At 40.6% G+C, this 15064-nt stretch overlaps 2 protein-coding genes across 11 annotated transcripts in view; one reads left to right on the forward strand and one right to left on the reverse strand.

Annotated features, from left to right (window-relative positions):
• CNTN4 (contactin 4) overlaps positions 1–2999 on the forward strand; it is a 632588-nt gene extending 629589 nt beyond the window's left edge. For all 7 annotated transcript variants that reach the window (XM_043551001.1, XM_043550999.1, XM_043550998.1 and 4 more), the window contains one exon: positions 1263–2999. In XM_043551001.1, coding sequence (XP_043406936.1) covers positions 1263–1363 — 101 coding nt within the window. In that variant the 3' untranslated portion in view covers positions 1364–2999. The remainder of the gene's footprint in view (positions 1–1262) is intronic.
• A 9720-nt stretch (positions 3000–12719) lies between these two features.
• IL5RA (interleukin 5 receptor subunit alpha) overlaps positions 12720–15064 on the reverse strand; it is a 34151-nt gene continuing 31806 nt past the window's right edge. For all 4 annotated transcript variants that reach the window (XM_037905464.2, XM_037905465.2, XM_037905466.2 and 1 more), the window contains one exon: positions 12720–13402. In XM_037905464.2, coding sequence (XP_037761392.1) covers positions 13295–13402 — 108 coding nt within the window. In that variant the 3' untranslated portion in view covers positions 12720–13294. The remainder of the gene's footprint in view (positions 13403–15064) is intronic.

The raw sequence follows: 15064 nt of genomic DNA on the forward strand, positions 1-15064 counted from the left end.
AGTCAAAACTCCCACTGAAATAGGGATGGCAGGATTTGACACATACCATGGGAAAGTCAGGAGAAAAGCCCCAATCCACCTGAGATGACTGAAATTCTCCAAGCAGGATCAGAGCTGATAGGGCAAGACATCAAGCTGAAAGTTTAGGGAGGTGTTGCTAGGCTAACTGTTTTTGCAGGTTCTTTAAGCCTGACCCTGGCATAAATTTGTCAGAGGGGAGGGTGTTTATGGATGTTCTGAAGGGAATTTTTAAGGCTGTGTCACTTTTGCTTGCGGTGTTTGACTAGGTTTGAATTTAAATCCAGATTGGTGGTTTTACTGGGAATCTTTAATATTTCTCAGAGTTCTGGATGCTATACTGTACTCATTCTAAGCCATTCTAAGGGCCTGATTTTGCCCTTACTTACAGAGTAACTCCACCGCAGTCAGTAGAGTTACAGCAGTGTAAAAGGTAATAGGCTACGATTCCGATCTTACCTATGTAGATATGTACCTTACTCATACAAATGAGTCAGGAATCTGTGTCGGTCACAGAAAATCATAAGATCAAAAGCCAGTAACGTGCATGCTATTTTTCTCTGATCTAACATGGGAGTCACAAAATATATCAGACCAGATTCCAAGCTGGTATAAATCAGCTAGTTACATGAGGATCTGGCCCATCATGCCATGTTGGTATAGTGTTTGGTAACTTGAACTTTGTTCTATTCTAAAGAGATATATTCCCTAAAGTAATAGAATTTTGAATGTACCTGGAATACAAAAGGCTGGGGGAATTCAAGTACACTCCATAATGCAGAATGGCTAATGAAAGTAGTAGGTCCCACTAAATAGACAGAATCTAGAAGGGGAGAAGAGGTTGGTTAGGTCCAAGAAAGAGAAATTCCATCCCGTCTTCCCCATGTTCCTCAGACTGGGACTGTGAGATTTACAAATCTTGGGCATTCAATATGCTTGGATTGATTTCTTTGGGAGTTTGACCAACCCTGTGCCTGTACTCATGATGTCTCATCAGAAGGCTGTTGTAGTAAGATCCCCAGCCCAATCTGCAGACATACAGGTTGGCTAACCTTTGAAGGAACTCTTGGGTCCGTAGCCAAATTTACTCTGAACTCTGGACCTTCGGAGGTCACCACCTCCTCATTTGTGGTTTGTTACCCATTTTGCTGTCAAATGCATTTTGGGTTCATCATGGCAGGATTTAATGGCTGCGGGGTGAATCCTGCTCTCTTTACTGTTACTTTTCTCTCTCCTTTTCTCAGATGCATATGCGAGAGGATCTGGTTCTTCTACTTCAAATGCGTGTACGTTGTCAGCCATCAGCACAATAATGATATCCCTCACAGCTAGATCAAGTTTATGACAAAAATTACATAAAGGACTTCCTGTTTATAATATAAGCAACATTTAGCTAGTTGTTTTGAAGACACCCAGTACTAAGTAATATTGTTGTTCAAGTACATCTTACTACTGGAAAAAAAATGTTTTATGCTTCTTTAGGAATGGCATTATACAGTACTTCCTCAAAGCAAATATAGCTTTGTTTGAAGTTTCCTTGGAAACTCTGCAATGCACTGAAAACATCTGTAATATGATGTTACCAAAGCAGTTTACATATGTCCTTATATGCATATTTTTTATTATATATTTAGTGTTTTATAGAATTTTTTAAAGTTAACATATGATGTAGATATTAATTTTTCCTCTGCTATAAAATGCTACAGATAACACTATCATAAAAAATATTGTTTGGAATGTTTTCCTTTAGAACTGAGAGTTCAAAGTTGTTCTTAGTAAATTGGTTACAAATTGATTGTACAGTTTTACAAGGGTACACATTGGGAGAACTGTTTAGGACTTGGTTCGTAACTCAAGGCAGCTGTATTTAAACGGCAGTTATGATGGTTCCTATGTTAAATCAAGTGCTTATGATATTTATTCATTTTGGATCAGATGAGTAAACAAGATAAACTTGAGCTAACCTTCAAGAACAGCTACAATCTTCAAAAATAAGTATACAGATTTTTGTTCCTAGCCAATAATTTAACATCATATATTAAGCTTTCATTTTATTGTATTTAAGTAGCTCTGTCTTGATCATAATTAACATTAAATTGAACATTAAAGTTGATATTACTTAGTCGTAATCTCTTCCTATAGTAACATAGACCAAAAGTTACTGCAGCAAAAGAAGGATCAGATTCTGACCTTAGTTATCTTGGTGTAAATCCAAAGTAATGCCAGTTTAAATCAATTATTTTACTCTGGGCTTACACCAAGGAAATTATAATCATAATATGCATGTCTTTAAGATTTAAAACTAATTCTGGGTTCCACTGTGTGAATATGTATTTCTTTTCAGTGTACATTTTAAATATAATTCATAAATCTTCATAATTTAATTCCAAAGTTATGTTTGTTTTTATAATCTCTTTTGAGTGTAGATCATAAACTGAATCTGACAGATGTATCATGTTTCTAGTGAATAACTCTCTAAAGTATAATTTTCATATTCATTTGCAAAGAATCTTTGTGTGTATGGTCCCTCAACCGTTCTGTGCTAGGAAGTCTTTGTTTCTTTACAAACTCGTCATGCAAATATAAAGTCTAAGTAGAATCATATTGGAAAATGACAATATCAACAGAAAAATAACTCTTCTTGAGAAAAGGACTGTTTGTTACTATGGGAGAATTTTGTAAGTCCACTCAGAGGGATCAATGCTGGTAAAAAGGCAATGGAATTTTCTATACAAATTTTCAAGTTTAAATGCGCTGCAGTGCTTTATTTTTTTCCTGATAGCTTAAATTTGCCTGTAACTTGTCTTTTTTGCTTACAAAATACTACAAGTTAACTTTTCAACCTTCTAAATATATTTATTCAGTAACTCATCATTGGGATTCCACTTGTGTAAAAGTCAGGGGTGTTAACCAGAGAAATATTGTCAATATTTCCAGCTGTGTTCCTTTCTTAGTTTGATATGGTTACTTCTATGTAAACAGAAAAACAAAAAAAACCACAAAAACAAGAAAATGAAACAAAAAAAAGCCGATGTAGTTTTCTCCCCAGTGTAAATGATATTTATCAGTGATCTAGCAGATGTAATCTTTTTTTAAAGGTATTGGTAATAAATATTCTGTCATTTGTAAAGATACTGGTCTTCCAGGAGCATTTTTCCTAAATACCTGTTTATAATTTGAGACAAACTTCAGCACTGGTTATCTCGGATTGCCACTGACTTAAAAGTGGGAAGCAGTCCAACCCAGAACTAAGGGGAGGCAGAGAAATCAAATTACATGAAGTCTCTAGGCTTATTCTGCTTCCTACACTATAAAAAAGAGTATCTGATGAATTTTGGATGATTCCAAACTCTTGTGTTGCTCTGTGACCTTTCAAAGCTTATGTGAACTAATATCATAGAGTGTTTACTGATGGAGAACCTCAGTTAGCATCTCATTTAGATATGGAAAAAAGAAACAGATGAAATGTTTATCTTCACAAACCCATTTAACACTTCGGACAGTTTTTGAGGAAGGACACAAGCTACAAAAGTTCAGCAGGTAGGAAGGAACTGCAGTCAGAACAAGTACAGGTGCCCAATTTGCTGATAACGTTTGCAGATAGCACAAATACAGTCCAGAGGATGAGAGGACCTTTTTTCTGGTGCCTGTGGGAATATTAATTCTGTACATAAGGATATATAACCTTGATCAAGATTCCTGCTGACTCTTGGTATTACTGATGAAATTTTCTTCTAAACGTTCATCCAGTTGTAAGTTATACACAATTCCAATGAACCTTCACCAGGAAGGCTGTTGCTTTGTGGTTTACAATGTACATCAGGGTAGTCAATAGGCGGACTGCGGGCCAAATCCGCTTTTGAACAGACCCTAAAATCTTTTTATTTACTTATTATTATCATTATGCTTTTTTTTTTTCCTGGACCTTGACTGTACCTTTCCCAAGAAATTTGAACCTTAACAATTGACTACCCCTGAATTTGATGCGCAGAGTGTCAAGAATATATATGTCATCATTTGTACTGTGAGGGTTCTCTTCAATTCAACACTAGAGAGGCTAACAGTTTCTTTGATATCAGTAGTATCCTCAGTTTGTCAGTGCTGCTGGATTTATGGTAATGGTAAATTGAAAATGGCATTAAAGTCATGAGTTGGCTTTTATATGGCCCATACTGCGGTTTCATAAACTCAGTGTTCTGCTTGTGAACATGATCTCTGGATCTGGATATGTGCTCTCACTGGATGCTGTGTGTTAAATTTACTAGTAAACAGACACTCCTCAAAAGGGTGTGGAGGGGAGTTAATTGCAGCCCTTATGTGGATTTAAAGAGGAGTCTCTATTGAACGGACTAAGCAAGAGGCCCAGGCAGAGCAACAGGCTACGTAAGCAAAGGTGCAAGATTTCCAAGCAGATTTTCCCAGTTTGATGCTAGCTGGTTTGCCACTCAGTCCAACACAGCTCTTCTGACAGACTCCAACTTTCCAGTGCTCAGTGAACAAGCAAGCCAGGGGAGAACTCGATATGCACAAGCTTCCCACCATCACATATTTCCAGCAGAATGGGGTGGGGTATGAATATCTTGCTGTATTACATTTCTAACATTGAATTTCGGGTGCACCAGTGTGTGAAGGCAATATAATTATAGCAGTCCAATGACGCTGTACATTTTCAAAGGAGCCAGGCTCCACTTTGTGACCAAGGGAGCTTAAAAATCAAATGGCCTGGTAACTCAATTTTAAATTTGCAATATTCAGTCAAGGTCAGTATTTAGTGGTAGGCATTCCCTATGCTGACTCTCCACCTGATGTTATCTCAGATATTTTTGTGTTGATGTATATGATGAATGTATTGGGTTTGTGCATCCTAATTGAAGGCAAAATCTGTGTGAAGTATTCACTTGGGTGTCTAGCACAAATGTACTGAACCTATTTGTAATCCAGATCTAAAAACACTGGTATAAACAGGCCCAATATTTGCTTCAGCACAGTTGCAGCCACCACGCCACTGGTAAATTTGGCCCATCATCTCTGCCACATTACACTGTAACGAGGCAATAATCACTAAATGATGATAGTTCAATTAACCATGAGGGTTATGAGTGTATTAGAAATTTTTCAGTGACTCAGATTACTGTCCTGTGGCTTAAATTGCTAAATGACAGTAAGGAATGACTTGCTAGAGAGTTGTTTTATTGTTCTTTTTAAATAAATAGCTAGTCCCTTTAAGCCACAAGCAAAGCCTCCCAATTTACATCTGCATGAGACAGGCAGTACTGTGATGTCAACAACGGCAAATACAATGGGCTAGATCCTCAGCTGGTAAAGTTCATGATGCTATGATGATTTATATCAGGTTAGGATCTCATCCCATTACAAGAATAAACCCAGTATAAATTGGTGCTGTAAGGAGGGGAAAATAGTGATTGCCTTGAAAACTACTTAGTTCCTATCATCCGATACACACAAACATTTTGTCTTCAAAGGGAAATTTACATCTTGAATATCTTTGACCATGTAATAATAATATTTAGCTCTTTCCTACTGCTGTTCATCTGCAATTCTCAAAGCATTTTACAAAGGGATGTGAGGTCATGATGCCCTTTTTTACAGAGGGGGAAACTAAGGCACAGAGAGGCAGAGTCACACAGCTAGGCATCTTGATTCTCAGTCCAGTGCCTTATACACTGACCACACTGTCTCTTTCAATTATATTTACAAACTTGCCTGATGAGACTTTATTGCTAGAATCTTATTGGAAATTGTGTGGTTTAGACAAGACAACAACTCTCTGGAGATGGGTTTCAGAGTGGTAGCTGTGTTAATCTGTATCAGCAAAAAGAACAGGAGTACTTGTGGCACCTTAGAGACTAACAAATTTATTTGAGCATAAGCTTTCGTGGGCTAAAACCCACTTCATCAGATACATGCAGTGGAAAATACAGGAGGAAGAGATATATATACACAGAGAACATGAAACAATGGGTGTTGCCATACACACCATAATAAGAGTGATCAAAACACCCATTGTTTTAACCCACGAAAGCTTATGCTCAAATAAATTTGTTAGTCTCTAAGGTGCCACAAGTACTCCTGTTCTTTCTCTAGAGATGGGGTACCTGGATTCCAGAAGAGCGCATACCAGTGTAGATACATGGATATGCAGTATTGCTCACCTGTGGGCAGAACGAACAAATCTAGATGCCAGACCCTAACAGTTTGTTGCTGGACATATATCTTTCATGTTGTATTTTATTTAAGTGCATTTTTCCAAGAGCAAGGCAATGGCTGTTGTCCCCACACAGCATTTATATTCTATGGGATAGATTATGATACCCTTACTCACACTGCATAATACCTTGCACCACAACTAGTGTTGTGAGTAAGGTTTTTGCAATCTGGCCCCTCTTGAGCAAGCAAGTCATTTCAAGAAGTACTAAGCATCTGGAACATTGTTTCTGGCTTTATGAAAATCTGTACACATACTCGTATGTTTTCATCAAATCTTTCAAAATGTTTGTGTAATTTCCTCATGCACCATCCGTCTGGCTCTTGTCAATAACACTAAAACTTGAAAGATTGTCTTTCGTTTTTATTTGAGACATTAATCAGAAACACAAATATTTGTCCAAGTACGCCAGCCTAATATACCTGTCTTTTATGTTTGATCACATTTTTTGGCTACATCACTAGCTTGGCTGGTAAATTCTGAGCATTCCAGACAGTTTCTAATCACTGAACCTATAGTAATACAATGCAAAAATTATTTAAATACACGGCATAATCCCTGCTGTAGCCTTCTGTTAAAAAGGGCTTAATAAATGAGAGAGAACTAGATTTAGCATTTTTATAAATTAGGACAGTTGACGGCATAAAACAAATAAAATACGTCAATAGCAAATGTATTCTCCTCTGTTTCCATTTTAAGCTTCTGTTGATCTAATACACTCTGCTTTTAGGCTGTTATATCTTGGCTCCTCAGATCCATTAAAATCACCTGAAGGGAGATTTTTAGGCACAAAAATTCAAAGGAGTCATACCAATTTACACCAGTTTGGGAACTGGCTAATTAAAGTAAAAAAAATGGGGAATCCTTGTGGCACCTTAGAGACTAACAAATTTATTTGGGCATAAGCTTTTGTGGGCTACAATCCACTTCATCAGATGCATGGAGAGGAAAATACAGTAGAGAGGTATAAATACACAGCATGTGAAAATATGGGAGTTGCCTTACCAGGCACCTATTTAACAACAGCACCGGACAGTGGTGGCACTAACTTCCTGATAGTATTAGGAGAAACTCTGCACAAGTCACCACACCTCATGAGCATCAGCAAAACAAGTTCCCTTTCAAGACAAAGTTGCCTGCGTGGTTCTGAGATGCAGGTTTATTTTACAGTGTGCTCTGTGGATTACACAAGGCAAGCATACAGATTGGAAGGGAGGCAACAAGATTAAACTAAAAGAACAAACACTGGCTTAAACTCTGCTTCATTGGGGTTGGACTGATGCAACTGGGAGCTGAAATGTGTAGTGTACAATGTAGGCAATACCAGAACACCCTATTGATTAAGGCTGGAATTCTCAAGGATCCTAAGGGAGCTGAAATTAATGGGGAGTTGGGGGCCTAATTCCCTTTGGCTTGTTCAGAAATCCCAGCCAAGAGCAATAATATTTCTCTGGGGGTTTCCTTTCACCTTGTCACAGGGTGGCTGGCTGCCATAAATTAAATAGATCCAGCTTCCCTGTGCCAGAACAGATGCTCCCAGGCTGGCTAGTTAAGAGGGCAGCGCAACACTTGGGGCTATAAAGGCTCAGGGAGAATCTAGGAGGAAGAAATGTTATACCAATAAAATAAAAACCAGCAGGATCTTATTAAAGGGAAAAAGGCAAAATACCACATTTATTGTGAATACAGAAAGAATCATAGTAAGCAGTTAGTTACAGCTATAACATTCCATTCAATCTCATATTTATTCACACATTCATTCACACACACACACACACACACACACAGGTTCTGCAAGGTTGTTATCATAGTTACCAGCCTTAGAGTTGCTCATGCCAAGACACTGGCCAGGTGGCCTGGACATGAGGAGGGAGCAGGGCCTTGTCAGATGCTCATCTGATGCTCCTGGAAGTTGCTTTGCAGAATCAGACCCCAAAGTTCTCACTTTTTAGAGTCTATTTTTATAGGAATTTCTTCCTATGCCAGTCTATGGGAATTGCTTCATCATGCTGTTGCTGAATCAATCAGCAGATAGCACATTCCTGACGGCTCCAAGATGTTATCTTGTTCTTTGGTTCTCCCATTCTTGAGGCTGTTGGGTGGATTCCAGTCTGCCCTCCGGGGGTCCTCTGGTTATTTCCACGTGACGCCTTCTTCAGCCGATGGACACTGGATTCTTAGGCTGGCACCTCCCTGACCATTCAGTTATTATCCACACCAAGCATCCATCCACATACATCCTCTATCTCTATTTTAATCACAATTGTTAATACAACAAAAGGGTGGGGAGTCTCTGGGTGCTGTTTCTGTTGTTAGAGTATTGCTTTGAGTCTCTCTCTCTGTGAATTGCTTTGAGAACAGACTCTGTCTTAGAATGTACTAACACAATTAGCAGCTTGCAAGTTTCACACACAGAGGGAGAGAAACAGTACAAAAAACCAAGAGACCTCTTAATTAGTAATACCCTGGAATTTAAACTATGGGGAATCAAACTCATTTGTGATTTTAATACAGAACTTCTTTAATATGATCCAACAGAAAGACCTGGTGAGTCGAGGTTGGCGGAGTCAGTCAGGAAAATGCAGGTGAGAACTGCCAAGTGTTTCCTGAAGGGGGCTGAAGGCAGGAGGAGCATCGGAGGGAGGTGCTGGCTGGTTCTAAGCTGGAGAGCCAAAGCTGAGGGATGAAAGCAGGGGAACAGCAGTGGTGCTCACCCATAGATGTCTCCACTCTGCAGAGCTGGACCCAGGGGAACAGTGAGAAGGCTGGGGGAGCAAGCAGGGCTCCCTGGGTGAGGATGCTCTCCCAGCAGAGAGACTGTGGCAGTTTCCAGAGGGAAGAGCAGGGTTGCACTTCACTGGAAGAGGCTGGGGTAGCTGTCCTGGAAGAGGGACTAAAAAGGACTGACAAGGAGCCTAGGTGTGGTGGAAGATGCCAGAATGTGGTATGTGTTACGCTAAAGGCCAAGAGGATGTGTGATTTTTTTTTTAAGAACTATATGCACTGATTGTGATAAAGGGACTTTGTGGGACTTATGTTTTGGACTATTTGTGTTACATTTTGTAATAAACAGACCCCCAGAGGGGTATTATTCAACCAAGAAAGCCTAGCATGGAGTCCCTGATTTACCTGAGTGGACAAACTGTGATGGGTACACATGTTGTACCATGGCCTGCCACAAGAGGGCACTCTAGTCAGGACGACTTTATGAAACATCCATATCTATTTGGGAACAAATTTTTCCATGCCCTCTACTTTTCCATGCCAACCTTTTGCAAGTGCAACTGACTAAGACCACAGAAATGGGCATGATCCTGTTTTATGCACAGAGATCCATTTGTCCAAAGTTCACTGTCTGTGGCTACAGAATGGATGTGCTCCTATTATTACAGGTGCATTCAACTGTTCTCACAAAAATGAGCATGTGAAAACAGAGACTGGGGCTGAAAACATAGTAACTGAAGGTCTTTGTTTCCCTCGCTCTTTTCGGGATATCTTCTATCTTCACATATTTATAGCCTAGGAAGTGTGCCAATGTGCCTAGAGACAGGATCTCACAAAACTTACTGCTCCAAACAGGGTTCCTTTTCAGAGTGGAAAATTATTTGGTCAGGTGAGAAACACCATTTTCACCATTTACTCTAACACTCAGTTTTTGGTTTGGGCAAATGGCCAGTCCTCAGATTGAAGGCATTCCTAGCACAACAGGACATTGCTGAAGATATCTGGCACTCAAGCACAGAAATTGTGAAGAACATGCTCGAGAAGAAGCCATGAGAGGGCACAGGACATGCTCCAGAGAGGTGCTGAGTGCCTGCCACTCCCACTGACTTTGTCACTTAGGCCTAGAATTTGTTTCATCTGCACAAGCAGCATTTTCAAAGAAATTCTGACGATTTAAGTGCTGACAATGTGCTCGGCCCTGTCTGCACACGGCACGTAGTACAGATGGGCTTGATGCTGATAGACTAACCATTTCATAATGTTTGAAAGGGCAGCTACCAAGAATCTGTTGGCTTCCTGTTTACGTGTGAATGTGTGACTTTTGTTAGTTTTCTGTTGAACTTTATAGATGTTGCGCTAAATGCTTTTCAGTATGAAGTCACTCAGTGTTTGAATTTGGCACACTGATAGCATTGCAGCGCACAAAAACTATAATCCTGATGTATAACATCCGAGGTCGCATTGATTGCAGAAGCAATGAATTATCTGAATGCACATGATCGCTTGTAAGTCTGACTAGTTGTGCATGCAAAAAGATAATTTGCATGTGCAGTTATCAATTGCATATGCAAAGTAAGCAGCTTATTTGGATGCCGCAGAAGGTAACTAACCTCTTCAAAATCAGTCTCTCATGACCTCACAGTTTACAAACTCTTGTAATTGTAATTAAGGAAGACCAGATGAGCCTGAGCTGCCATATCCTGCACCTTGTTCAGTCTGAGCCTGATCTGCCATTATTCTGCACCTGTTTAATCAATTACAGCAGTGCAAAAAGAATGCAAATACAAAGTTTTACACCCATTTTGCAGTACTGTAACTAACTGCACAAGGTAATGGAGAATCAGGCCCTCATGTTTGACCTCTGGTTAAATACTATGAAACAGAGTTCTGCACATCAAATCTCACACACCATTAAAGCAGTTCTAATTACACCTCCTTCCCCCCCCCCCCCGCCCAAAAAAGGAAGAAAATCCACATTTTAAATTAAATCTCCGGGTAGTTTGCCTAATTAGGTAGTTTGGATGTTCCCTTATCCATAAGTTGTTAGTATTTGCTTATACTTCCACTGATATTAATTACACTTTTTACATATATTAAGACACAGGTCTTGCAAACTGAGAAGCTTACAACCGAAGATGAGTTCAACAAACATAGGATGCTAAGGGAATGAATATTAAAAAAGGGAAGGCCGGCGGGAGGATGGATTTCATAGTACCAGATATTAGAACAGCTATGGCAACGAAGGATGTATCATAATTTAGTTCCATGTCGGGGGTTGTTTGTCTGGGAAAAGGTGAGTTTTTAAAAAGGGAGTGGAGGGCAAGGAACTTGCGTAACAAAACACAGATTGAGCCACCACCTCTTGAAAAAGTTCTTTCACTGTATTTTGATTTTTGAGTCTTTCTGGCCCTGTCCCACCTGAGCTCACAAAGAGCAAAGACTCAAATGTGATTTGTATCAGTGTGATAGCTCCCTAGCCCCTTTCTCAGAACATATGGTCCTGGGAACAAAAATATGCCAGTTATCGGAGAACAAAAGCAGCAATAGGAGACAAGTTCTTCAGCCCACTCTTACAGGAGTAGTTCCACTTGGCCAAATTCAGCTCCGATGTAAGTAGAAGTAGCTTCACTGAGGTTACTGGAGTTCTATCTCTTAGCTGCCAAGCAGAAGAGGTCTTTGGCTCTCACAGAAAGGAATTTATTTTTTCATGCTTTGATACGAAATGCTTACAGAATGTGTGACGTTCCCCTCTGGTGTTGTCTGGACCAGTGATCTGCTAGGCCACTCCAATCCTTGACTCTGGGAGCCAGCCTTACCCTGTTCTGCTGTGAGAGCCCCCACGCCTGGGCTGTTCACGCACAGCCTCTGGCATGTAAGCTGCTCCTTGGATTGTGCAGCTGAATGACACTAGCCAATATCTCCGGTTCCAGAAACTGGGCCGGTTCTACGTTTTTTGCTGCCCCAAGCAGCAAAAAAAAAAAAAAAAAAAGCCCTGCCGAATACGCCGCTGCCGGAGAGAACAGGACCATCGGAGGGAGCTGCCGCTGAATTGCTGCCCACGGCGAGACCTGAGTCAGAAGAGTTGCCACTGAATTACCGCCGCGGGAAACAACGGAGAGGGGCTGCCACCGAATTGCCACCGGGGCTGCTGCCGGAATGCCGCCCCTTCAGCAGCACCGCTTAGCTGGTGCCGAGAGCTGGCCCTGCCCAGAAACAACCCTCGGAGCATCCGTCTTGCAGTGTCCAGTTATGCCCACTGGACGCTGCAAGCTTATATAAGTTTGTCTATTTAACAAAGAAATTGATACGTACCAGGCTTGTTCTCCCAAGGAGAGTCTCTGACACATTGCAAACCAAATGCACTGCTTCAGGTAGAATAAACAAACAGATTTATTAACTATAAAGTTAGATTTAAGTGATTATAAGTCAAAGCATAACAAGTCAGATTTGGTCAAATGAAATAAAAGCAGAACGCATTCTAAGCTGATCTTAACACTTTCAGTGTCCTTAAAAACTTAGATGCTTCTCACCACAGGCTGGCTCTTCAGCCAGGCTCTCCCCTTTGATCAGCGCTTCAGTCGCTTGGTGATGGTGGTGTCTGTAGATGTAGGTGGAAGAGAGAAAGCATGGCACAATATCTCTCCCTTTTATCGTGTCCTTTCTTTCCTCTTGGCTTTGCCTACCCGTCCCCCCGTCAGAGTCAGGTGAGCATTATCTCATCGCAGTCCCAGACTGCCCAAAGAAGGGGGTGACTCCCTCGAGGGTCTAACAGATTCTTTTGTTGCTGCCTGAGCCAGTGTCCATTGTTCCTGTGAGGCTGGGCTGTCCCATCCATGCCCTGACAAGGTGTGAACTGCTTCCCTGTTCTTGGAGAGTTTCTGTCTGGGCTTGCTTTCAGCCACGAGGACACATTTTCAGCCTCGTAACTATATACATGAAATGATAACCTACAACATCACTGTAACAATTACTATAACATCACTATAACAACGATGCTCAGTGCATTATGAGGCTTCTGAAGACACCCGACATGAGAAACTTTGCACTGGATACCACGCAATCGTTTTATAAAGATGAACATGGGGGTGTCGGGTGCCCCCCCGAGGCACAGAGCGTCACAGGCTGTACTCACTTTTTTCTTAAAAAGTGACATATTCATATGTGTTAGTTTGTAATTAAGCAACTTAACCGCTTGGAAGCAACACATTTCTCTATCTTTGAAGCGCTGATGATGGCGTGGCCTGAAGGTCCATCCACTCTAAGCTGTTGTCACGTGCAGTAACACTCCTGTTAATTTCAAGATCAGGAATGGAGTAATATTTCAGATTATGAATCTTCGAGGACCTCGAAATAAAGGTCTTCAGTATAACTTCCAAGATCTTCAAAGCAACTTCCGACTTCTGTTTCCGTTTCACTGGTATAGGTACGTGCTCTCTGAAACACAAACACTGCTTTTAGCTACCAAATGGTAGGTGAAAAATGCTTTTGAGCTCCAGTTCATGATAGTTCAAAGTTCACTATGATTAAAAACACACAATTCAAAAATATATATTTATGCTTGAGATTTAACCTCTGAAACTGGTGTATTCCAGGAGCAATGCACCCATTAACTCATCCAAGCAGTATGAAATTTTGCAGGGTGCGAAGTATGTCTCAGCAGGGGATAAATTGTGTAAAAGTTTGTATCACAATTAACCCCGTTGCTGATTGTGGCCATTTTGCTGACGCATGTCACTTTTGTCACTGGCAATGTGAGATCCATTGACAAAGGTCACAAATCCAGCTTTGTATAATATTGCCTTAACTGGCAGAAGAAAAATGCTAAAGCACGGGCTGTGGGGAAAATGGCACTATCTTACTCCACAGATCTGCCCCAGGTGTATTTGGTGTCCTACCTAATTATTTTCGTTGCAAAATCAATGCTTGACTACCATTTTTAACTCTGTCCTGTTAGCACTGCAGAGCTAATAAGGCTCCGAGAGGAGCAGAGTGGTGCACCATACCAGCATACAAAAGACTTGGGGTTCTATTCCTGGCTTGGCCACTGGCCTGCCGTAACCTTGGACAAGTCCTGTACAATCCTGGTCTCACTGACTTCATTGGGGATTTTGCCATAACTTCAGTGGGACCAGATTTTCACCCTTTTGTAAAGTGACAATGATACTTTCCCTCCTTGGTAAAATGCATTGAGATCTATGGAGGAAAAGCAGGATGAATAGTATTAGGAGAGAGTGAGCGGGCTATCCATTATTTAAGAATTCTCTATATAAGAATGGTGGTGCCAAATTCTGACCTCTGAACCCCAAATGGACTTTCACAGGTGTAATTATGGATAGAATGTGGCCTTCAGAACCTTGATACATGAACCAGAAAGAACACAGTTGGACTTTCATGATCCCAAGCTAAGTTTATAGGGCTGGCAGAGAGATAAAATATCTGTTTACTTGTAAGTTGAACAAAGTTGCCTTGGAGTCATTGAAACACAATAAATATGGAAACTGTGAATTGCCATTTTTACACAGGCCCCTTTCTGAGTTGAACCACACCCTAGTGTTAAATATTTAAGAACTGAGGGGCAACACTATAATTGCACCCATTCTGGCAATCTCAGCAGAGACACCAAAATTGATCTGGCACAGAAGTGGTCCCATCAGAACAAACTAAGGCATGTCAGTGGGGTGGGAGGAAATTTGCACTGCTAGCTGCTCAGGTTGTATTGTAGTCTATTGCTGAACACCGGCCTTCTGCCACTAGGGCTCTCAATGTGGTTTCGTTCACCTGCATTAAATGTACTTTAAATAAAAAGATTGCTAAATAAACCCCAGTGCTGCTCTCAGTAATGTAAAATGCTCTTTGTCTCAGTTCACTTTTTCTAAAGATTGCTTAGCTGCTATGTTAATATTTGCTATTTCTCTTATTCTAAAATCAGTTTGTCATACCCAGTCATGTTATTTTCCACAGTTGACTTTACTTTAATTAAAAACAAACTGAAAGCTTATACAATAATCTCTTAAGCCTGTTTCCTTGATCAGACTGTGGAATAACAAAGGAAAACTTTTCAGAGGGCGGGGGGAAATTAGAAGCAAGTTACTATAC

This window comes from Chelonia mydas, chromosome 7, assembly GCF_015237465.2.
Source record: "Chelonia mydas isolate rCheMyd1 chromosome 7, rCheMyd1.pri.v2, whole genome shotgun sequence".
NCBI lineage: Eukaryota > Metazoa > Chordata > Testudines > Cheloniidae > Chelonia > Chelonia mydas.